The sequence below is a fragment of the Microchirus variegatus genome (genome assembly GCF_963457635.1).
Source record: "Microchirus variegatus genome assembly, chromosome: 17".
NCBI classification, from domain to species: domain Eukaryota; kingdom Metazoa; phylum Chordata; class Actinopteri; order Pleuronectiformes; family Soleidae; genus Microchirus; species Microchirus variegatus.
Window position 1 is genome coordinate 3719104 of NC_139818.1, and position 18629 is coordinate 3737732.

General features: G+C 40.1%; 1 protein-coding gene across 1 annotated transcript in view; it reads left to right on the forward strand.

Moving 5' to 3' along the window:
* LOC310938913 (double C2-like domain-containing protein alpha) overlaps positions 1-18629 on the forward strand; it is a gene marked incomplete at both ends in the record, with an annotated part of 83490 nt that overhangs the window by 18735 nt on the left and 46126 nt on the right. Inside the window, 4 exons of the mRNA XM_083903543.1 lie at positions 7778-8136; positions 9208-9287; positions 10737-10811; positions 11048-11157. Coding sequence (XP_083759669.1) covers positions 7778-8136; positions 9208-9287; positions 10737-10811; positions 11048-11157 — 624 coding nt within the window. The remainder of the gene's footprint in view (positions 1-7777; positions 8137-9207; positions 9288-10736; positions 10812-11047; positions 11158-18629) is intronic.

Below are 18629 nucleotides of genomic sequence, written 5' to 3' on the forward strand. Positions count from 1 at the left end.
CGTCGTGGTGACGGATAGGCGCTACAATTTCCCGCCCGATCAGTAGGGGTCGCTGCGCAAGGTTGTTGTGCTTTTGGCTACAGTGAGCAATGGCGTCCGAGGGAGAAAGACTGTTGTTGTTGAAACAGTGGCCGTTTGTCACTTTTCTGTGTCCCGGAACGCAGTTTTAAGATAATTTGAGGCGAGAAATTGGCCATTTAGAGTCTAAACATGTGCCGTGTGTGTTAAGATATGACGTATTTATAGTTCGGCAGCGACGAAGATGGCGGTATTCAGCTCCGCCCTCTGTGGACGCTCGGTGCTCACTGTGAGCTGCTGTGAGCCGGCACAGAGCAGCTTCGCTCGGCCTGTCCTGAGGACCAATCGCAGCTCTTGCCGTCTCCGTTGTCCCTTGACGGAGTGACGGACACTTAAAAAATATTCCGTGCAGCCGGAGACGACGCAGAGACTCTACAACAGGTTCTGCGTCGACGCAGAGTCCTCTGCGTAGCCTACGCAGAGCACTTTACGCTGGAGTATAAATTGGGCTTTAAGGCACTGTTCTTAATCTAAATAAAAGCCTAACCCAAGATTTTACCATTCCAAACTGTACCATACTGTATACGTACTTGAACTATCCCTTTAACCATCTCTTAATCCTGCCTCTGAAACTGTGCCCAACATGACAGACGTTCAGCTAACAGACACCACAGAAGAGATGGTAATATTCACTTCTCACTTGTAATCGATTAATGCAGCTTTGGCAGAAGGGCAGGGGGTCTAACGCCCCCTCAAGGCCTGCTGTCTTTAGACAACAAAAGACATAATAATCCTCCTGTTTATTTTGGAATGAGAGTCAGCTTTGTGGTCAACTGCATTGTTTTAGCAGGTAGTAGGATTGTTTAGCACTTGAGAGAGCATTGTGTCTCAGTGGTTAATTGCTGTTTCAGCAGGAATGATATTCCTGTTATCTCTCTGATAGGCTCAGATGTATTTCATTGAATTGCAAATGCATTTACATCACGTCCTCTTATATATTTTTGTTGTTTCAAACCACAAATGGGCAGCACGTGAAATTTCACAGTTTGAAACATATAATTATAAGAACACTCTTCAAATCCAATTAATCATATTGAGGGAGATTTCAGTGTGAGAATAGTTTAAAACAGTAGTCTCAAACATGCGGCCCATTTTGCGGCCCACCACTCACTGTGCGAAATACAGGGGGGTCTGGGGGGGTTAGACCCCCCCGATTAAGACTCAAGACCCCCTGAAAGCCTTAAAGGCAAAATTTGAGGGGGGTCTTAACTAAGGCTGGACGATGAATTGAATTTTACTCATGATTTCGATTTTGACTCCTCACGATCATAAAAACATTATAATCAAAGAAAAAACGATTAATGCGCCGCACGCCGCGGCGTGTATGTAAATTCCTATGCTAGAAAACAACCTTAGAAAGTGCAAGTAGATTGGTTATTTTTTGTTTTTATTGCTATCATTATTTTAATTAGCCCACATCTGACAGGAAAGATAGCCAATACTGCAGCGTGGCACCTGAGGTGGCGAAACAGTATTGCGCAACAAATGGGAGATGGGACCCCCCCGATTACGGAACGCTGTGCCAAGGCGTGGCTGTCTGCTTTGCCAGTGGGCGCGCTCTGCGTATAAACGTTTCATTAATGTTTATATATTTGTTTCAATTACTAAGTCTGTCATATTTGGGACAAGAGTCAGGACCTTAAAGGGATACTTCACCGATTTGAATGTGGCTTTGTATTGCTAGAATAGCAGTAGTATTTTTTAGAAAATGTGCTTCCCTCCCTCAGTTTTTCCCTGACTTGTAAAAAAAATCTGTTTTTCCTTATCCAAATGTGCCCTACTGTGAGTCAAATGACGCATTTTGCATCACAGTAGGGCAAATTTTGAAAATATTAATTTAGTATAGTTTTCTTTGTTTGATACGTCAGGTAATGATGGAGCTGTCCAAAATACCGACGCAGGATTAAAATAATAATAATATAAAAAGGTTCTATGGACCCGGTGAACAAGGACGTCATATATGCCTTGATCCCAGTTATCAGCTCATCGCAGAACGTCAGCTTCTGTTCATTGGCTTCACATTTAATTCTGCGCTTCCGTTGAGTCTGCTCTTTCTCCATGTGGACAACTCTTGACTCGCGCAAAATCCTCATTTAAATAGGGCGGTCTTAACCACTTCTGCTTAACAGTCTTTCTGCTCGCGCAAGCAATTTAGCGCTCGCTATTTGGAATCTTAGTAAATCAGGCCCTATGACTCACTCTTGATGCATCCCAAGGGAGATCGCTGGCCAGAGTGTTTGAATTATGCAGCGATTTCTCTCAGAAGAGAAGTCACCACTGGCAGCACATTTCAGTGACAAGGCGTGGGTCGCAAAACTCGCTTTCTTGTGCGACATATTCAGCCTACACACCTACACAAAAATAAGTAAACTAACGAACAGCCAAGAGCGCAGACCTCACTCACTCGCACTCGTTACTCGCTCTCTCTCGCCCGCCCACGCTCTCGGCGCATACTGATTTTGATGAACAACAAACAAATGCTGAGTGCTGATGAATAGTTTTGTGCAAGCAATTTAAGGTCCCGACTCTTGTTCCAAATATGACAGGCTTCATTCAGCGATTGAAACAAATATATCAACATTAATGAAATGTTTACAGCTGTTTTCTGTATCTTGTTTTGAAGGCACGTTTAAGTGTTACCATAGTGACCAGAGAGTGTTAGGGGGCAGGTTGGGGACCGCTGGTCTAACTCATAAACTGCATGTCTTTCTGATGTAAAATGAAGGGATGAAATACTGCAACCTTCTTTTGTCACATTTAGTAACCAGTTTTAAATAGGGGGTGGGAAACTGACACTTTTAGACACTTCATTTGTTTAAAACTTGTCATTTTCATGCTGCAACTGACTACACTTTGTTATGGTGACAGAAAATGACACCATCCACATGAATATTCATCCTCTCTGAGCCTTGCTTTCACTATGCTGATGTACGGCACAAAGAAATGTGGGTGTTTATTATGAAACAGCACATTTTCAGCTGCGGAATAGTACTGCATTCCCACATGCGTCTTGCTTCCACTGCATCTTTCATAATAGTGACCCAACAGGAACCACGGGGAGCATAACAAATGTCTGTTGCCACTTTAAAGTTCATGTTTTTGAAGTGTGGTGTATGAGTTACTGACACATAATTAGTGCTGACTATGTGACTAGCTTGAGAAATGAACACTCGCTCTCATTGAAAACATGGCTCTCACTGGGGAACATGAGAATAACAGATTTACCCACTGAAGAAAAGGCTCTCCAAGTACATTTACACCTGCCAAGTCTTAAACAAAATGTAAGATACCATTATCTTTGCCATATTTATAGCAAGTGGAGAAAAAAATTGTTAGGAGAGAGAAAAAGCAGGGCAGGAAGCGAAGGATTTAAAATGGCCACATTCTATTTCAGAAGTCATCTAACTAATGCTGCATTCCATCTGTAGTCGGAACTTGGACCTTCCAAAGTCATGGTGGGTCACTCACAAAAGAATGACTTTCAATTTGCAGATTCAACCTCGCATATTCCACATTCATAGCACTCGTATCATACAGTGGTATGCAAAAGTTTGGGCTCCCCTGTAAATTTTCATGTTTTCCTTTATAAATCATTGGTTGTTCGGATAAGAAATTTCAGTTAAATATATCATATAGGAGACAAACACAGTGATATTTGAGAATTGAAATAAAGTTTATATGATTTACAGAAAGTGTGCAATAATTATTTAAAGAAAATTAGGCATGTGCATAAATGTAGGCACCCTTATCATTTTATTGATTTCAATACCTTTAGCACTAATTATTGGAACTCAAAATTGGTTTGGTAACCTCAGTGACCCTTGACCTCCATACACAGGTGAATCCAATCATGAGAAAGAGTATTTAAGGAGGCCAATTGTAAGTGTTTCTCCTCTTTGCATCTTCTCTGAAGATTGGCAACATGGGAGCCTCAAAACAACTCTCAAATGACCTGAAAACAATGATTGTTAAACATCATGGTTTAGGAGAAGGATACAAAGCTATCTCAGATATTTAAGCTCTCAGTTTCAACTGTGAGGAACATTGTGAGGAATGTGAAGACCACAGACACAGTTCTAGTTAAGGCCTGAAGTGGCAGACCAAGAAAAATCTCAGATAAGCAGAGGCAAAGGATGGTGAGAACAGTCACAGTCAACCAACAGACCAGCTCCAAAGACCTACAACACCATCTTGCTGCAGATGGTTTCACTGTGCATCATTCAACTATTCAGCACACTTTACACAAGGAGATGCTGTATGGAAGAGTAATGCAGAAAAAGCCTTTTCTCTGCACCCGCCACAAACAGAGTCGCTTGAGGTATGCTAAAGCACATTTGGACAAGCCAGCTTCATTTTGGAATAAGGTGCTGTGGACTGATGAAACTAAAATTGAGTTATTTGGGCAAAACAAGGGCCTTTATGCCATGCCGAATTTTGCTGCAAGAAAACACATGAAAGTGCTACTAGTGCTGTAGGGTGTTAAAGGCCCTCTAAAAGTGCATAAAGTAAAAAATGGGCAAAAATAAGTACACCTAAGTGCAGGACTACCCTAGTCAGAGTTAAATACCAGTCAGTAGTGGTGCGAATGTCAGGGGGCAGTCTGTTCCACAGGCTGGGAGCTGTGACAGCAAAAGAGCGATCGCCCCACTGTTTAAGTCTTGACCTTGGGACCTCTAACAGGAGCTGGCTGGAGGAATGGAGGGCCCTGCCTTGATTGCGGACAGTTAAAATCTCTGACAGGTAGGAGGGAGCCTGGCCATTAATGGCGTAAAAAACAAACAATAAGAGTTTAAAATCAATTCTAAAGCGAAAAAAAAGTATAATTATAGATTGAAATTACAGATAAACGCCCCTTTTATTTTATTATTTTTACATTTTTTTGTTTTGCCCTGGTTGACAGCAAGTGATGAGTTGTCACTTTACAGCACCTGTGTGGTGAACAGCACCATTTGCGTCTTTACGTGCGGGAGAAGCTCTCTTCTGACTCTACCAACCAGGCTTGTTTTTTGGCTTGTGATGTTTTTGCCAACTCAAGTGAAGTAAAAAAATGATGTCCCTGCCCTTTCCTGTGTAAGGCTCCACCATGCAATACCAACACCACACTGTCTCCAAGCCTCTGAAGATGTGAGTAAACATGTCTTCATGCGGCGCAGAGTGGAAATGTTCTCTCTCTGCGACAATGTGTCAATGTCAAACATACTAGAAATAAGCTTTTGTATAGATTCAAATCCCTCTGAATATAGTATAACTATATAAAACTATACACTGTGTTATCTTCATTTTAAGGGTCAAATAGGATTTGCGGCTCCAGATGAATTGTATTTAGGGGAGAGGGGTCAAAAATGGCTCTTTTGATAGTAAAGGTTGCTGACCCCTGGTCTAGTCAATAGTTTTCTCCTAAATACTGGCTTTATACACATTTAGTTTTCTTTTGATATCATATATTGTTGATATTTTTCCCCTGCATGTAGCTACACCTCTTCCACATTATTTTTACCAGTCTGGGTTAGGGTTAGGGTTAGTAGCGTTGGTGTGTGAAGTATCCAGACTGGATAGAGTGGTTAAGAGTGCAGCAAGCCCAATAATGTCTGTGAATTCTCTGGTCGTCCACAAACGAACATGGCGGTTACAGGTACAAATTAGAAAACATGAACAATATTTTTATTAGGGCTGTCAAAAGATTAACATTTTTAATCAGATTAATCACAGGGTAGCTGTGGATTAATCACGATTAATCACGATTAATTACCATTCGTAAATATGCCAGAAAAATTATAATTTTCTCTTTATATTGTTGTAGGAATGGAGAGATAAATAAAGTATGTGAAAATATAAATGTAAAGAACAATAAAATACTGTAACTAACTTATAAAAACCTATACAAACTTAGTAAAAAATAAACATTACATTCTAAAGAACCCACATTATAAGACAATATAAATAAATAGAAAAAATATAATACTGTAAATAACTTTGAAAAAACTTTTTAAAAAGCTACACATTGCACTGTAAATAACTCACATTATAAACAAAATATAAAGTATAGAAGTTAAATAGTTTTCTTGGGAGAACTAAACCCACAGCAGGAGAAGCACTGCTTCTACTAGTTAGCGTTAGCGTTAGCTAGCATTCTGACGCTAATGTTAGCTGCTGTCTGTGTCCCCGTTAGTTAGACAATGACTGTTAATGTTATGATTATATCATTATCTGCGCCAGCAGCGCTACTTACAACTGTGTGTCTTTCTTTCTTTTTTCTTCATCCTCTTTTTTTTCTTCCTCTTCTAACGACCTGACTAATAACTCCTCTTCCTTTAGCTTCATTTACAACTTGCAGAACGATAACTTCACACAGGTTAAGGTGAGGTGACGTGGGGCCCCGTTAGGGGGGTTTCCAACTGAGATGTCATTGTTGTTTAAGGGGGGCGGGGATGCGGCTGCTCACTGATGCATTAAGGTCCGAGTGTCGGGGGCCCCCCTATCGACTCGGGGCCCCAAGCAGTTGCCTGTCTTGCCTGTTCATAAACTGCTACTCGTAGCGCGATGAAAGTGAGAAAGTGCGTTAAAAAAATGTACGCGTTAATCCCACAAATTAATCATCCTGCGTTAACGCGTTAATTTTGACAGCCCTAATTTTTATTAATATCTATTATTATTATCATGATTATTATTATTTTTTTATTAAACATTTGGATTCAACATTTATATAATTCGATTGTTGAGAGATGAGAGGAAAACTGTCAGCTGTTCATCTGTCAGCAGAGAGAGAGAGAGTTTCCTCGGTTTGTTCATCGACTGGTTACAGCGGGGTTCACAGTGTGTACAGTGTTCCCCGGGTTCTTTTGGGTGAAAGCGGGGAACATAGGACGCGGGGAACATAGGACCCGGGGAACATAGGACCTGGGGAATATAGGACCTGGGGAACATAGGACCTGGGGAATATAGGACCTGGGGAACATAGGTACGGCCCCCAACAGACCTAATCTGTCTATCGAATCTGATCCGGCTGTCAAATGTTACCCCAAGAATCTTTAGAATGTGGTTTTAAAAGAGTCCCAGAGGTGGTAATTAAAACATTTGACATAGAAGGCGCGCCAAACAAAATACATTCAGTTCTGCTGTCGTTCAAGTGTAAAAAGTTCAGAGCCAGCCACTGTTTTACATCAGTGATACAGTGCAGTATCTGAGTAAGTGCAGTGTTTGCATTGGGTCTCATGGGCAAATTTAACTGTAAATCATCAGCATAAAAATGAAATGACAAATTGTGTTGTTCTGTTATTACTGCCGGTAATTCAATGGTTGATCAGAAAATATTTTAAAGCATCTTCCCTTGGAACTGCACTTATTGCGTATCTGTTAGCATCGGAAGTGATACCCTTTCACTTTAGTCAATGTCCACCATTTTATTCCACCGACTCTGCGTTACCGGTCCACATAACCATTTGGGACAGAAACAAGCACAGATTTCTACCGTCTATTTTGCTTATTTTGTTTAGACTACACCAGGGCGTGGCCTGTAACTATAGAAATCCAGGTGCAAGACTCAGGAAGATCAGATTCCGATGGGATATGCTTGCAATCTGATTTGGGTTGAAGTCTAAACTAGGTCTTCTCACCTTGTCCTGAAGAGAAATCAGAAACAGAAAATGTGACATTTCAACTCCTTCTTTTTCTTCCTCCCTCTCTGTCTCTATTCATCTAGCCCTATGACTGTGCGGAAAGGAAAAAGTCTAGCCATCTCCATCCAGGAGCACATGGCCATCGATGTCTGCCCGGGCCCCATCCGCCCAATCAGACAGATATCTGCTTACTTCCCACGCCTCTCACCCACTTCTTCCTTTGCCGAGCCACTTTCGCCAAATCATGCAGCAGCTCCTAGCTTGCTCAGCCCCGGCAACGCAGGTCAAGATGGAGGGGCCACTGGAAGAGGAGGAGGAGGAGGGAGCAGTGGCCTGTTGTCCCCACTGTTACCAGGGGGAGCTGGTGGAGGGGGCTCGCTATCAGCCATGAGCAGCATGGACACATCCATTGAGATTGACAGCTGTGACAGTGATGATAACAGTGAGTCACCTGTAACTAATGGCCTGGTTTTACTGAAGCTACAGCGGCCAGAGAGTAGGAGTGACTTCAGCACTCATTAGAGAAGTCTGAAATCAAAGGACGAGAAATGTTAAGATACAAACTCAGTTCTTACACACAGGTCACAAGAAAAACTGGCATATCCACTCACTTTGTGAAACATGAGTTTCTTATTGTTAGCCAATAATCACTGACTTTATTGAACCAAATATCAGCCACTGTTAGAACTTGTAAGTTACTAATGCTAAATCTTAAGAGTTGGTTAAAGAGAAGACAAGATAAGATCATGCTTAGTTTAAATAATCAGCCACAGTGTACAAACCAGATAAAAATCACATTCATTACAGATCAGACTTGATGGTTTACCTTCATAACTATGTATCTGAACGTGACTGTCCTCCCAGTCCTCCCTCTACAGTATCAACAGATAATCAGTTGTCACTTATTAAAATGACATACAGTTAACTAACTGCCAATAGACTTAAGTTTTGCTTTGAGTGTTTCTCTGTAACTCTATACAAAAGTGCCTGTTGACCATAAATACTGTTTTTCCAATGTTATTAACCATCATAACCATAACCATAACGACTTAAATGTTAAGTAGTTCGCTGTAGATTGTGTCAGCATCTTATTAGTTGACTATATTTACTTCTGATTAGTCTGTCACTTGAAATCCTGTCAACATGACCACAAGTATGATCAATTCTGAGTTGATCATCTGTTGACAATATGTTTATTGTCAGGTAAATAATCAAATCATAGATTAGTTGACAGTTTCTTATCTGCTGACAGTCAACTATCCTATAGTTTTGTGATGTTATTTTGTCAGGACCATCTAATTAAAGTGAAAAACAGTTGAGAACAGAACATAAAGAAGTGTCAACTGATCAGGCTGAAGTGTGTTACCATGAAAAGAGTAAAATAAAAGTGCTTAGTACATGTTGCTAGTTGTATGTATGTGCTGTGTGTAGGTTGCATTTCCCTAGTTATTATTTTCAGATTTTTCAAAATACAAAAGCATCTGTCATGCATTTTTTATGAAATGCCTTACAGCCGCCCTGGGGACTTTGGAGTTTGATCTTCTGTATGAGAGGACCACCAGCTCCTTGCACTGCACAGTCCTGAAAGCCAAGGTAGGAGAAAAAGTCCACCACAGCCACCACACAATTAACTTTAACCTGTCACAACAGAAAAAAAAAAAAATCTATATATATATATACATATATATAATTCACCTCATTTCTTCAGTGCTGCACATGACACAAACAGTTCTGTTCAATACTGTTGTTATTGTGTAATTCTATGTGCATTACTGCATCTGTTGACCTGTTGTTTCGTGTGCAGCCCATATTGGATTTGTAATCTGATCAAACCAAACCACCTCCATATGTGGTTTGAATCAGCTTTGGAAAAATCAGATCTCATGTATTTTGTATCTGCCCAGCTAAATACAATCTGGATCCTGCTTAATAATCTGATTTTGGCTGCAGTCTAAACAAGGCCTATAATTCATCTTCCATCATTTAGTTTAGCACATTTCACCAGTCAGATCAGTTGAAATATTGATTGAAAGAGGGACTGAAGTTAAAATGTATTTATTTAATTTTTTTCTGTGTATTGTATATGTATCCAAATGTCCCATTATCTAATATTTCCACAACTATTGAAAGAAAGATTTAGCACAGCAACATGCTAAGAAATACGCTGCATTCCATTTGTAGTCGCAACTCAGAATTTCCGGTGTGAGGGGCCGTTCAAATTCAGATTTCCAACTTGGAAACTTGAAGCAACTTCTCTTACCCACCATACAAACACTGCTACTTTTACTGTTTGTTTCTGAAACAATTGTTTCACAGTAAATCAGTCGTACACATAGTACTGTCTGATTTTTATAGTGTGCACAAAATACTATGAAGCACGTTGTTATCGACTAGTAGGCTATTCCTAACAATTGTTAGCCCAAAATACGTACGAACCTGAATGTGACATCACTCCCATCATGTACATAACATCAAATGTATCATACTGACAATAGCACTCATCTTACAACAGCCACTGATATTACTCTGAAATTACATGAGAATGGACAAGACGGGATAATATAAGAGTTTATTGATCCAAATAGGTAAAGTGTAACTTTTATAGATAGCAATAGGAATAATTATCTATAGATAAAATTGAAAATATAAAAACATATTAATATGTTTTCCCTACTCCCTTTTCCCTACTGATAGGAACTGTACAGTTCTAGATTAGATAATAATTCTATGGCTTGTGTTGTGTTGCGCTCTGATAAAACCTGAAATTTTGATTACATTTAATCTAAAGGTTGGTCTCTGCTCCAAGGGTTCCTTTAATTATTCAGTTGCAAATCTTGAAATTTGTTTTAGCTGTAAAGAAAATCCTTTTGTTTTACTAAGGGAAATGTAAGATCCTCCACAGAGTTGATATTCATTCAGTCCTATTATTGCTTTTCAGATTTCAATTTTTGCCAATGTATGACTCTGCACATCTATGTGCTGCAGAGCTCTTATGTCCTCCTCCTCTCTCTCTCTCTCTATGTGTGTGTGTGTGTGTGTTAGGGTCTGAAACCGATGGATTTCAATGGATTGGCTGATCCTTACGTAAAGCTGCACCTTCTACCTGGAGCTTGCAAGGTCTGATTCTATTCATTTGTTTTGTTGGAGAAACCAATTTCCGTGGACTTTTGAGTGCATGCTTTATTAATATGATCATTTATGAGTTGCATTATGAGAAAGAGGAAGGTGACCTTGTAGCCCTTTCAAACTAGTTTTCCCTTTTGAGATGTTTTGCTGTTTGCAGCTCTCAGAAAAGGCTTAGCGTTATGTAATGATTGATTTTTATTTTTTTGCCTTTCTACTGTGGCATACAGGCCAACAAACTGAAAACAAAGACTGTTCGCAACACGCTGAACCCTGTGTGGAACGAGACCCTCACCTACTGTGGGCTCACAGAGGAGGACATGTACCGCAAAACACTCCGGTAAATTTCCATCCTCCTCACTCTTTATCCCTCTTCTTTTTTTTTCCTACTTGTCAGGAGGCTGAGTAATGCTTACAAAAGATTTCTTATCATCCATCTCAATCACACAGTCCTTCTTGATTTCTAAGCCTTTATCCTTAACTGTTTCACTAAGATTCACCATCTCCTTCTGCCTCTGCTGATCCTTTGATCCACCTCACCTTCATTCCTCCCTCTCCTCACATTCCTCCTGTTCTCAATGTTCAGAATAGTACACTCCTTTTAAACTACCTCTCTTCCTTTTTTTCATTCTCTCTCTCTTTGCCTGCCTCCTTGTATTCCTTTCTCTCCAAGTAGCAGTGACAGATTGAGAGCACACTGAGCACCGCAGGTTGTTTTTAATTTCATTGATCCCCTCCAGAGATGAGGAAAGCTGTGCGTTGTTTGTCATTTGCTTGTGACTAAAACTTTGCACACATGGTAGAGGGATTTAAACAAGATTGACTGTTGATTTCTTGAGGGAAATTAAAGTATGACACTTAACTCAGCAGATGTGTCTGAAGATCAGGAGACAGAAAGACTGACTGTTGAGTCATAAGTTATCTGACCCTTATTAATGCAGTGAGCGGCTTCTCACTTAAGATAAGAAGTGGAAAGCTGCCAGGGGCGGCCGGTGTATAGGGACGATTTGGGCGATGCCCTCCCAACTAAGAGGAGAAATATCATTTTTTTTCCTCAGCAATTCCAAAGATCCTTAGTACTAATATTCCTTTCAGCGTCTCTCCCAGCAAAGGTAGTTATTATCAGTGTTCTAGACATATTATCTGTCATTGTCCAATCAGAATCGTCAGATTCAAGTCAGGTTTTATGGTTCCGCCTCTTCTGGGGCGATTTGACTGACATGGAGAATCGCCCGAAAATTCTCCCATTGACTCTCATGTTAAAAATGTTTTGAAAAACATCCCCTCCAATGCATTTTTAATGACAATTTATGTGCATGCACTAATGTGCTTACGTCATTTGTAAATTGAGCAAAGAGAGGAGGGGATAACTTCTCTTCACTTCTCTTCACGTCTCTCGATAAGTTGTTCGTCTTTCTGCTCGCAGCGCACTGAGCAAAGCGCAGCTCACTGTTTTAAAAATACACGGAGGATTGTGCTCGTTTAATCAGTCCCAGCACAAACTGATAATTACACGTAGTTTGACCAGTGCCACGGAGTTCACGCTTTCATATGCGTTAGCTGTTTATGGCTCTTTAGCAGCGGACAGCAGTCATTTGAAGCTACGTTTGTTAGCTTGTTTGCTAACATTGTTGATGTTTGTATCGCTCAGGGTTTATCTGCAGGTTAAACTTCATGCAAATCAGACAATCGGACTGTTTTGTGTAAGAGAGTATTTTAAGATGCATTTATCAACACATCTAAAGATCAAATTCTGCACTTTCTTTTACACTTAATAAATCACTTAATGAGTTGTATGTATCTGGTAAAGGTTGTGAAAGCTCTTGATCCTTGTTCAGCTAATAAATACTTGACTTAATATGCTGCCCCTGTCTTTATGTGGTTGCTGGACACATCTTGTGTCCTGTTTAGCTATTTTACATCATACATTAGATTCATGTAAATAATATTTGTTTATCAAGTTGACATCTAGTGGACACAAGGAGGACTGTTAATCACCTAACAACACAATGATACTGTCTTTCTTTATGCACCTATTGAATGGGTCACCTTATCATTATCAGAAAAAATTGCCCCCCCCTGAAATTTTCTCCAGGAGCCGCCACTGGAAGCTGCAACATTGTTCGTGAAAATGATTGAGCAAATGCCTTTACAACAATAGCAAACATAGATAAAGTGCAAATACACAGACCTTATTCTGTACTTGGATCGAGATATACCGAGTATTAGTACTTTGCGGCAGAAAGAAGTAAAATGTATACTGAAGTACAAGTATAAGCTTTAGTATTCAAGTATAAGTTTAGTATTAATGTACTTAGTCTTAGACTTTTGTTTATACTTTTCAAGTATAATTCACTATACTATTCTTAAGTATATAAAAAGTAAACTTCAAGTATACTGCCTCAGTTTAAGTATAAAATAAGTATACTCGTAGTACACTTGAATAAACTATTTAATGCTAAGGGAGTATCTGCAACTTGACATCAACTGGCTCTTGAAGAAAAGGACAGACCATAATATCTGCCACTGCCTTCAGTCTGCAGACTTCAAATTAAGAGCAAGAGAATCTCAGGGTTAGTTGAAGAAAACCTGCCAGCGAGCAGGTTCGGTTCACAGAGTATGTTGCCAGGGTCATTCCTACAATTCTGTGCCATTTTAGTGTTGTGACTTTCTTCAAAAAATGTTTTAACCATGCAACAATGTATTATTTCATCTGAACGAGGGCTTATTAAACTACAAGAAAATGCTATTGGTCCAGCTCAGGATATTGAATTATAATAATTTTGACCACATTCTAGACATACAACATGGGCCAAATGTCCACCCTGTTATGGGACATTCTCATCTTTATTAATAAGTGCTTTGAATGCACAGTCATTGTGATATTTACATTTTCTAAGAACAAAAATGTCCCTTATTTGCTCAGTGAAAGTATAAAAAAAAAATCCATCAATAAGCATTGTTTTGATAAAAAAAAAAAAAACATGTTCCATGTTAAGGCACACATTTCTTTTGCAATAAAAAGAGAAATTAATTTAATTTTGCTCCATTTTAAGACAATTTGAGTTTTTCAATTAATTCACCATATTAGTTACAAATTCCATTTTGATTTAATACTATACAAATACAGGGGTAACAGGGTGGACACAGCAGTAACAGGATGGACAACGGTGGACTTTACACCACTGTATAACAATATATTTCATTTTAACAAGGCAATTCATTTATTGTATCCCATCATATCATAATGCATAACCAACGTAAACATCAGGAACATTTCCCAGTTTTATATTTGAACCTTTAACTCATTTGTTTTTCTATTAAAGGTGAAGTAAGTAGTTTATAGTGCCATCTAGAGGAGAGAGGCTGAAATTTACAACAAAGAACTGCTCCTCTGCTCACCCCCTCCCTTCCCTGAGCGCTACGGTATCCGCAGCTGGTCAAATGTCGTCCTCGTCGTCTTTCTCCGTGTCAGCAGATGAGGTTCGTGAGGCGAGGGAGAGGGCGAGCTACTGCGGCCGTAGCAGAGGAATCGGAGAGAGTGGAGGCGGGACTTCCGCTACAAGTAAAGACACGCTTGTTTTGTTCTCTCGCGTTTGTCCTTACAGGCTCCGGTAGAAACATGGCGTCTCGCTGCTAACAGTGGCTATGCAACTGCGGCCCGCTACCATGTTATTTTACATGACTTTTTTGAAACACTACGAAAATGAAACAAAAACTATTATACAGCGACTAGACAATGCAGGAGCACATAATATGTATAAAAAAGTGGATTTTGGGTCATATAAACACATAAACACTACACAGTGTCCCTTTAAATCCCACACCTTTCTATCTAACTGGATGGATCTTTTGTTTACAGGTTGAGGCTCTCATGAGGCACACAACCTGCTCATCACTGTACCAGCTAATGTCCTCTCTTGGACTTGGCCAGTAGAACTTGTTGATTCCATTCTTGTGCATACATTTCACCTTTATATCTTGTTCTACATCCAGGATGATTCCTGGGTAAGGTTCATCGTCATAGCACCATTGCCCAACATTCACTTGCTTGATGACCTCAGGCCTTGATGGTTCATCATTACAATTTGGGCTTTCCTCTTCTCCCAGGCTTGTCTCCTTCAGCCCATATCACCCACAGTCAAGTACACCTCTGTCTGCCTGGCAAAGGCAAGCTATGTCTCTATGTTTAATTGTCCCTGGAGAGAAACTGATGGCTTGGTGGATTTTCATAGTTCCTTTGACTGGCACAAGTGGGGGCACAGATCTAATTTTTTGGACTTTTCTCTCAACATCGTCTTCTTTTACAGAAAAAAGTTCCACTGAAGTCCCCATGTTCTTCAACTGTTTGAACATGACCTCTGCATTGGGGATATCCACTCCATGGAGGACAATTTTGTCAGCTGACCTTTTAAAGGTAGCCCCAACACCATCTGGAGCCCCCTTTCCATGGCTGGCCTCAAAAAAGTTCCAGCTGATCTCTTTGAAGCCTTTCTTTAAAGACTCTTTTGACAGAAGGTAAAAGTTGCCCTTCTGTCTGTACTGAGTTGTTGGGCCATCACTGAATACATGGAGACAATTGATTACTGGGTATCTCTCACGCACTATATTTAAAACAGGGTCGAGGTGGGCCCAGATAGCTAGATTAGATTAGATTAAGAACCCTTTAAGTCCCGCAAGGGGAAATTTAATTCTGCAGTGAGTTAGTGAACACACACAGCACACAGTGAGGTGGAGAACATGCTAACCCAGCGCAGTGAGCTGCCATGCCAGTGAGAAGCTGCACAACTTCTCTGCACTTCAGCTGCGGACTGGTCGGGGATTGAACCGGCTACCTTCCGGTCTCGAGCTCAAAGCCCTAACCACTAGGCCACAGCTGCTGTTTTTAAGGTTTCCCTTAGCTGTCGATAGGCCCCATACTGCCAATGTATGTTAAATATGTGCTGCCTAAATCTGAACAGCCTGTCACGGAATTCACTCACAAGTGCATCTTCTGTTGTTGTCACAGTTTTCTTCACAGTGATTGTTGACCTTTTCTCAGACTTATCTCCATCATTTACTTTGCCTTTGTCTTCTAGAGATCATTGGGTTAGGGATATCTCTGCATTTGTTGAAGGTCTCTGCATTGTATGTGTAACACACTCTTTGCATTCACCATATGCACAGAGTTTTGATTTTGGATTGCACATTGCACAGGTTTTTTGTTGCTGACAGACCTTGGCTGTATAGGGTGTTGGCTATGAATTCCAGGTTCTCGTGTGTTCTGCTCCGTGGTTTCACGCTCAGCCTCTGTGGGTACCACAACCCAAAATGGTCTTAAGGTGCAGAAACAAGAGTATGAGATCTGAACTTCATGTTCTGTGAGGAACCTGTGGTGCAGATTCTTCATTGTGTCAGTTAGCAAAAGTTTCTGCTTTTTAATCTTCTTTTGAGTTACAGTTTGCTTTCGTCCCGTTGTCATACGACTAACATCATCTCTTAAAAGAAAGCTTTTACTTTCTGTTTGCAATCAGCTGGTAATCAGTTACTCTTCTTTCTCAATGTCAAAAGCCCTGCATTTGTTTTTTGACCCTGCTTCTTAGAAAAGCCTAAAGTTGCATGTGCTGCCTTCTGCATTCTGTATATAAAAAGTTTTCTAAGTTTTTTATTTTTGTATTTATTTCTGATGTCTTCAATAATTGATTCTTGCAATAACAACCTTCTCCTTATGGTGTTGTTAACTGTTTGATGGCAGAGCAATGCATTCACTGTAGAACATGGTGATTTCTTCTCCCCTGCCATGCGCTGGCACCTCTTGTTGTATTTTTCTTTTTTTCTCTTTTCTCTCTTCAATGACGGTTGTTTGATTTCATTCTGTAGCCTCCTTCTGCCCTGTCTGGCATTCCTCTGCCCAACAACATATTGCCTAAAACACAAGAATGTTGTTACAATTTACAGTGACTAGTGGATACATGTTCTGTATACAACAATACAAGGATATAAAGTCATTTATTCACATTAATATAAATTGTAAGGCCACACAGATAGTAAGGGCAAAACCATCAGATAAGTCAACTTCAGATTTGACTTCTCATATCATTAAACTATCAACTTTCATCTAACCTTGAGGGCCCTGGTTTGGGGCTATTTTTGTGCTCTTGGGGACTCTCTGGTGTTGAAGGAGGAGTTAGATGAAAAGTTATTGTGGATCTTTTCCTCTGCATTCTCTTCTTTTCTCTCCATTTCTTTCTCTGTGCTCTCTTCTCTCTTTCACTGAGCTCTGACACTTTCCTTTTTCTTCCTGCCTCTCTGTCACTTCTCCACCTCTCTTTCTCTTTATTTAGGTATTGAGCGTGTTCAGGGTCTGCATCACGCCGTGCCCTGTTGCGCCGTTGCTTTTCTGCAGCAGACATCGGTGCCATTCACTGTTGTTTAAAGGGACACTGTGTAGTATTTATGGGATTAAATTACCCAAAATCCAAGTTTTTATACATATTATGTGCTCCTGCATTGTGTAGTCGCTGTATAATAGTTTTTGTTTCATTTTCTTAGTGTTTCAAAAAGTCATGTAAAATAACATGGTCGTGGGCCGTGATTGCATAACCACTGTTAGCAGCGAGACGCCATGTTTCTACAGGAGCCTGTAAGGACAAACGCGAGAGAACAAATCAAGCGTCGCTTTACTTGTAGCAGAAGTCCCGCCTCCTCTCTCTCCGCTTCGTCTGCTACGGCCGCGGTAGCTCGCCCTCTCCCTCGCCTGACGAACCTCATTTGCTGACACGGAGAAAGATGACGAGGACGACATTTGACCGGCTGAGGATACCGTAGCGCTCAGGGAAGGGAGGGGGTGAGCAGAGGAGCAGTTCTTTGTTGTAAATTTCAGCCTCTCCTCTAGATGGCACTATAAACTACTTACTTCACCTTTAAATCAGAGATTTTATACAACAACAAATGTATAAAAAAGTATATAAAGAAAGAAAAAATACAAATAAATGTTGGAAATACTTTTCATTAGCCTTCTTAAGTCCACCCTGTTATTATGAGTCCGCCCTGTTACTGTGCAAAATGGTAACAGGGTGGACAGTAACGGGGACATTTTTGGCTAAAGTTAGCCATAGCTGCTAATGGGATGAACAACATGCTAGCATGTGGTGACCACAGAGGAGGATTTATAACATATTTATGAACCATAGTTTAATATTTGAAAAAAAAAAAAAATTACAACAATAAAATGGAGTAACAGAATGGACGTGTTAAGCTTTGCAGAGTGGGTGAGCCATTCTAAAAGGCTAAAAAAGAGTAGGTTGAAGAGTGATACTTACTCTGATTCTTGTAGAAGACTTCCCTCCAAAAATCTTTGCTTTACTTCCTGAGGATCATGTGACTTGAGGAATAGTCAGTGGGTGTATTTAAAGGGTTATCCATCAGAGTAACAGGGGGGACGTCAACACCAGGTTTTAAAGCATTAAAAATTAATTCATATAAGAAAACAACATTTATTAAGAAAATTGACAAATAAGATTATACAACAATCATGAAAAAAATATATATTTTTAATAATTGTAAGTGTAGTTGAGCAAACATGAATGGGGACACATCAGTTTGGCCTATTTGCAACTGCACTTAAAGAATATGAGAAACAAAGCACCAGGGGCCTCATGTACAAAGACTTGCGTGGATTTCCTACTGAAACTTGGCGAACGCCAAAACCCAGAAACTGTCGTACGCACAAATAAATTCAGATGTATCAAAGTGTGCGTTACGCATGGATCCAAGCACAATTCTCCTCCCTGTCCACGCCTCCATTTAAATATGCAAATCAATTTAAATAGG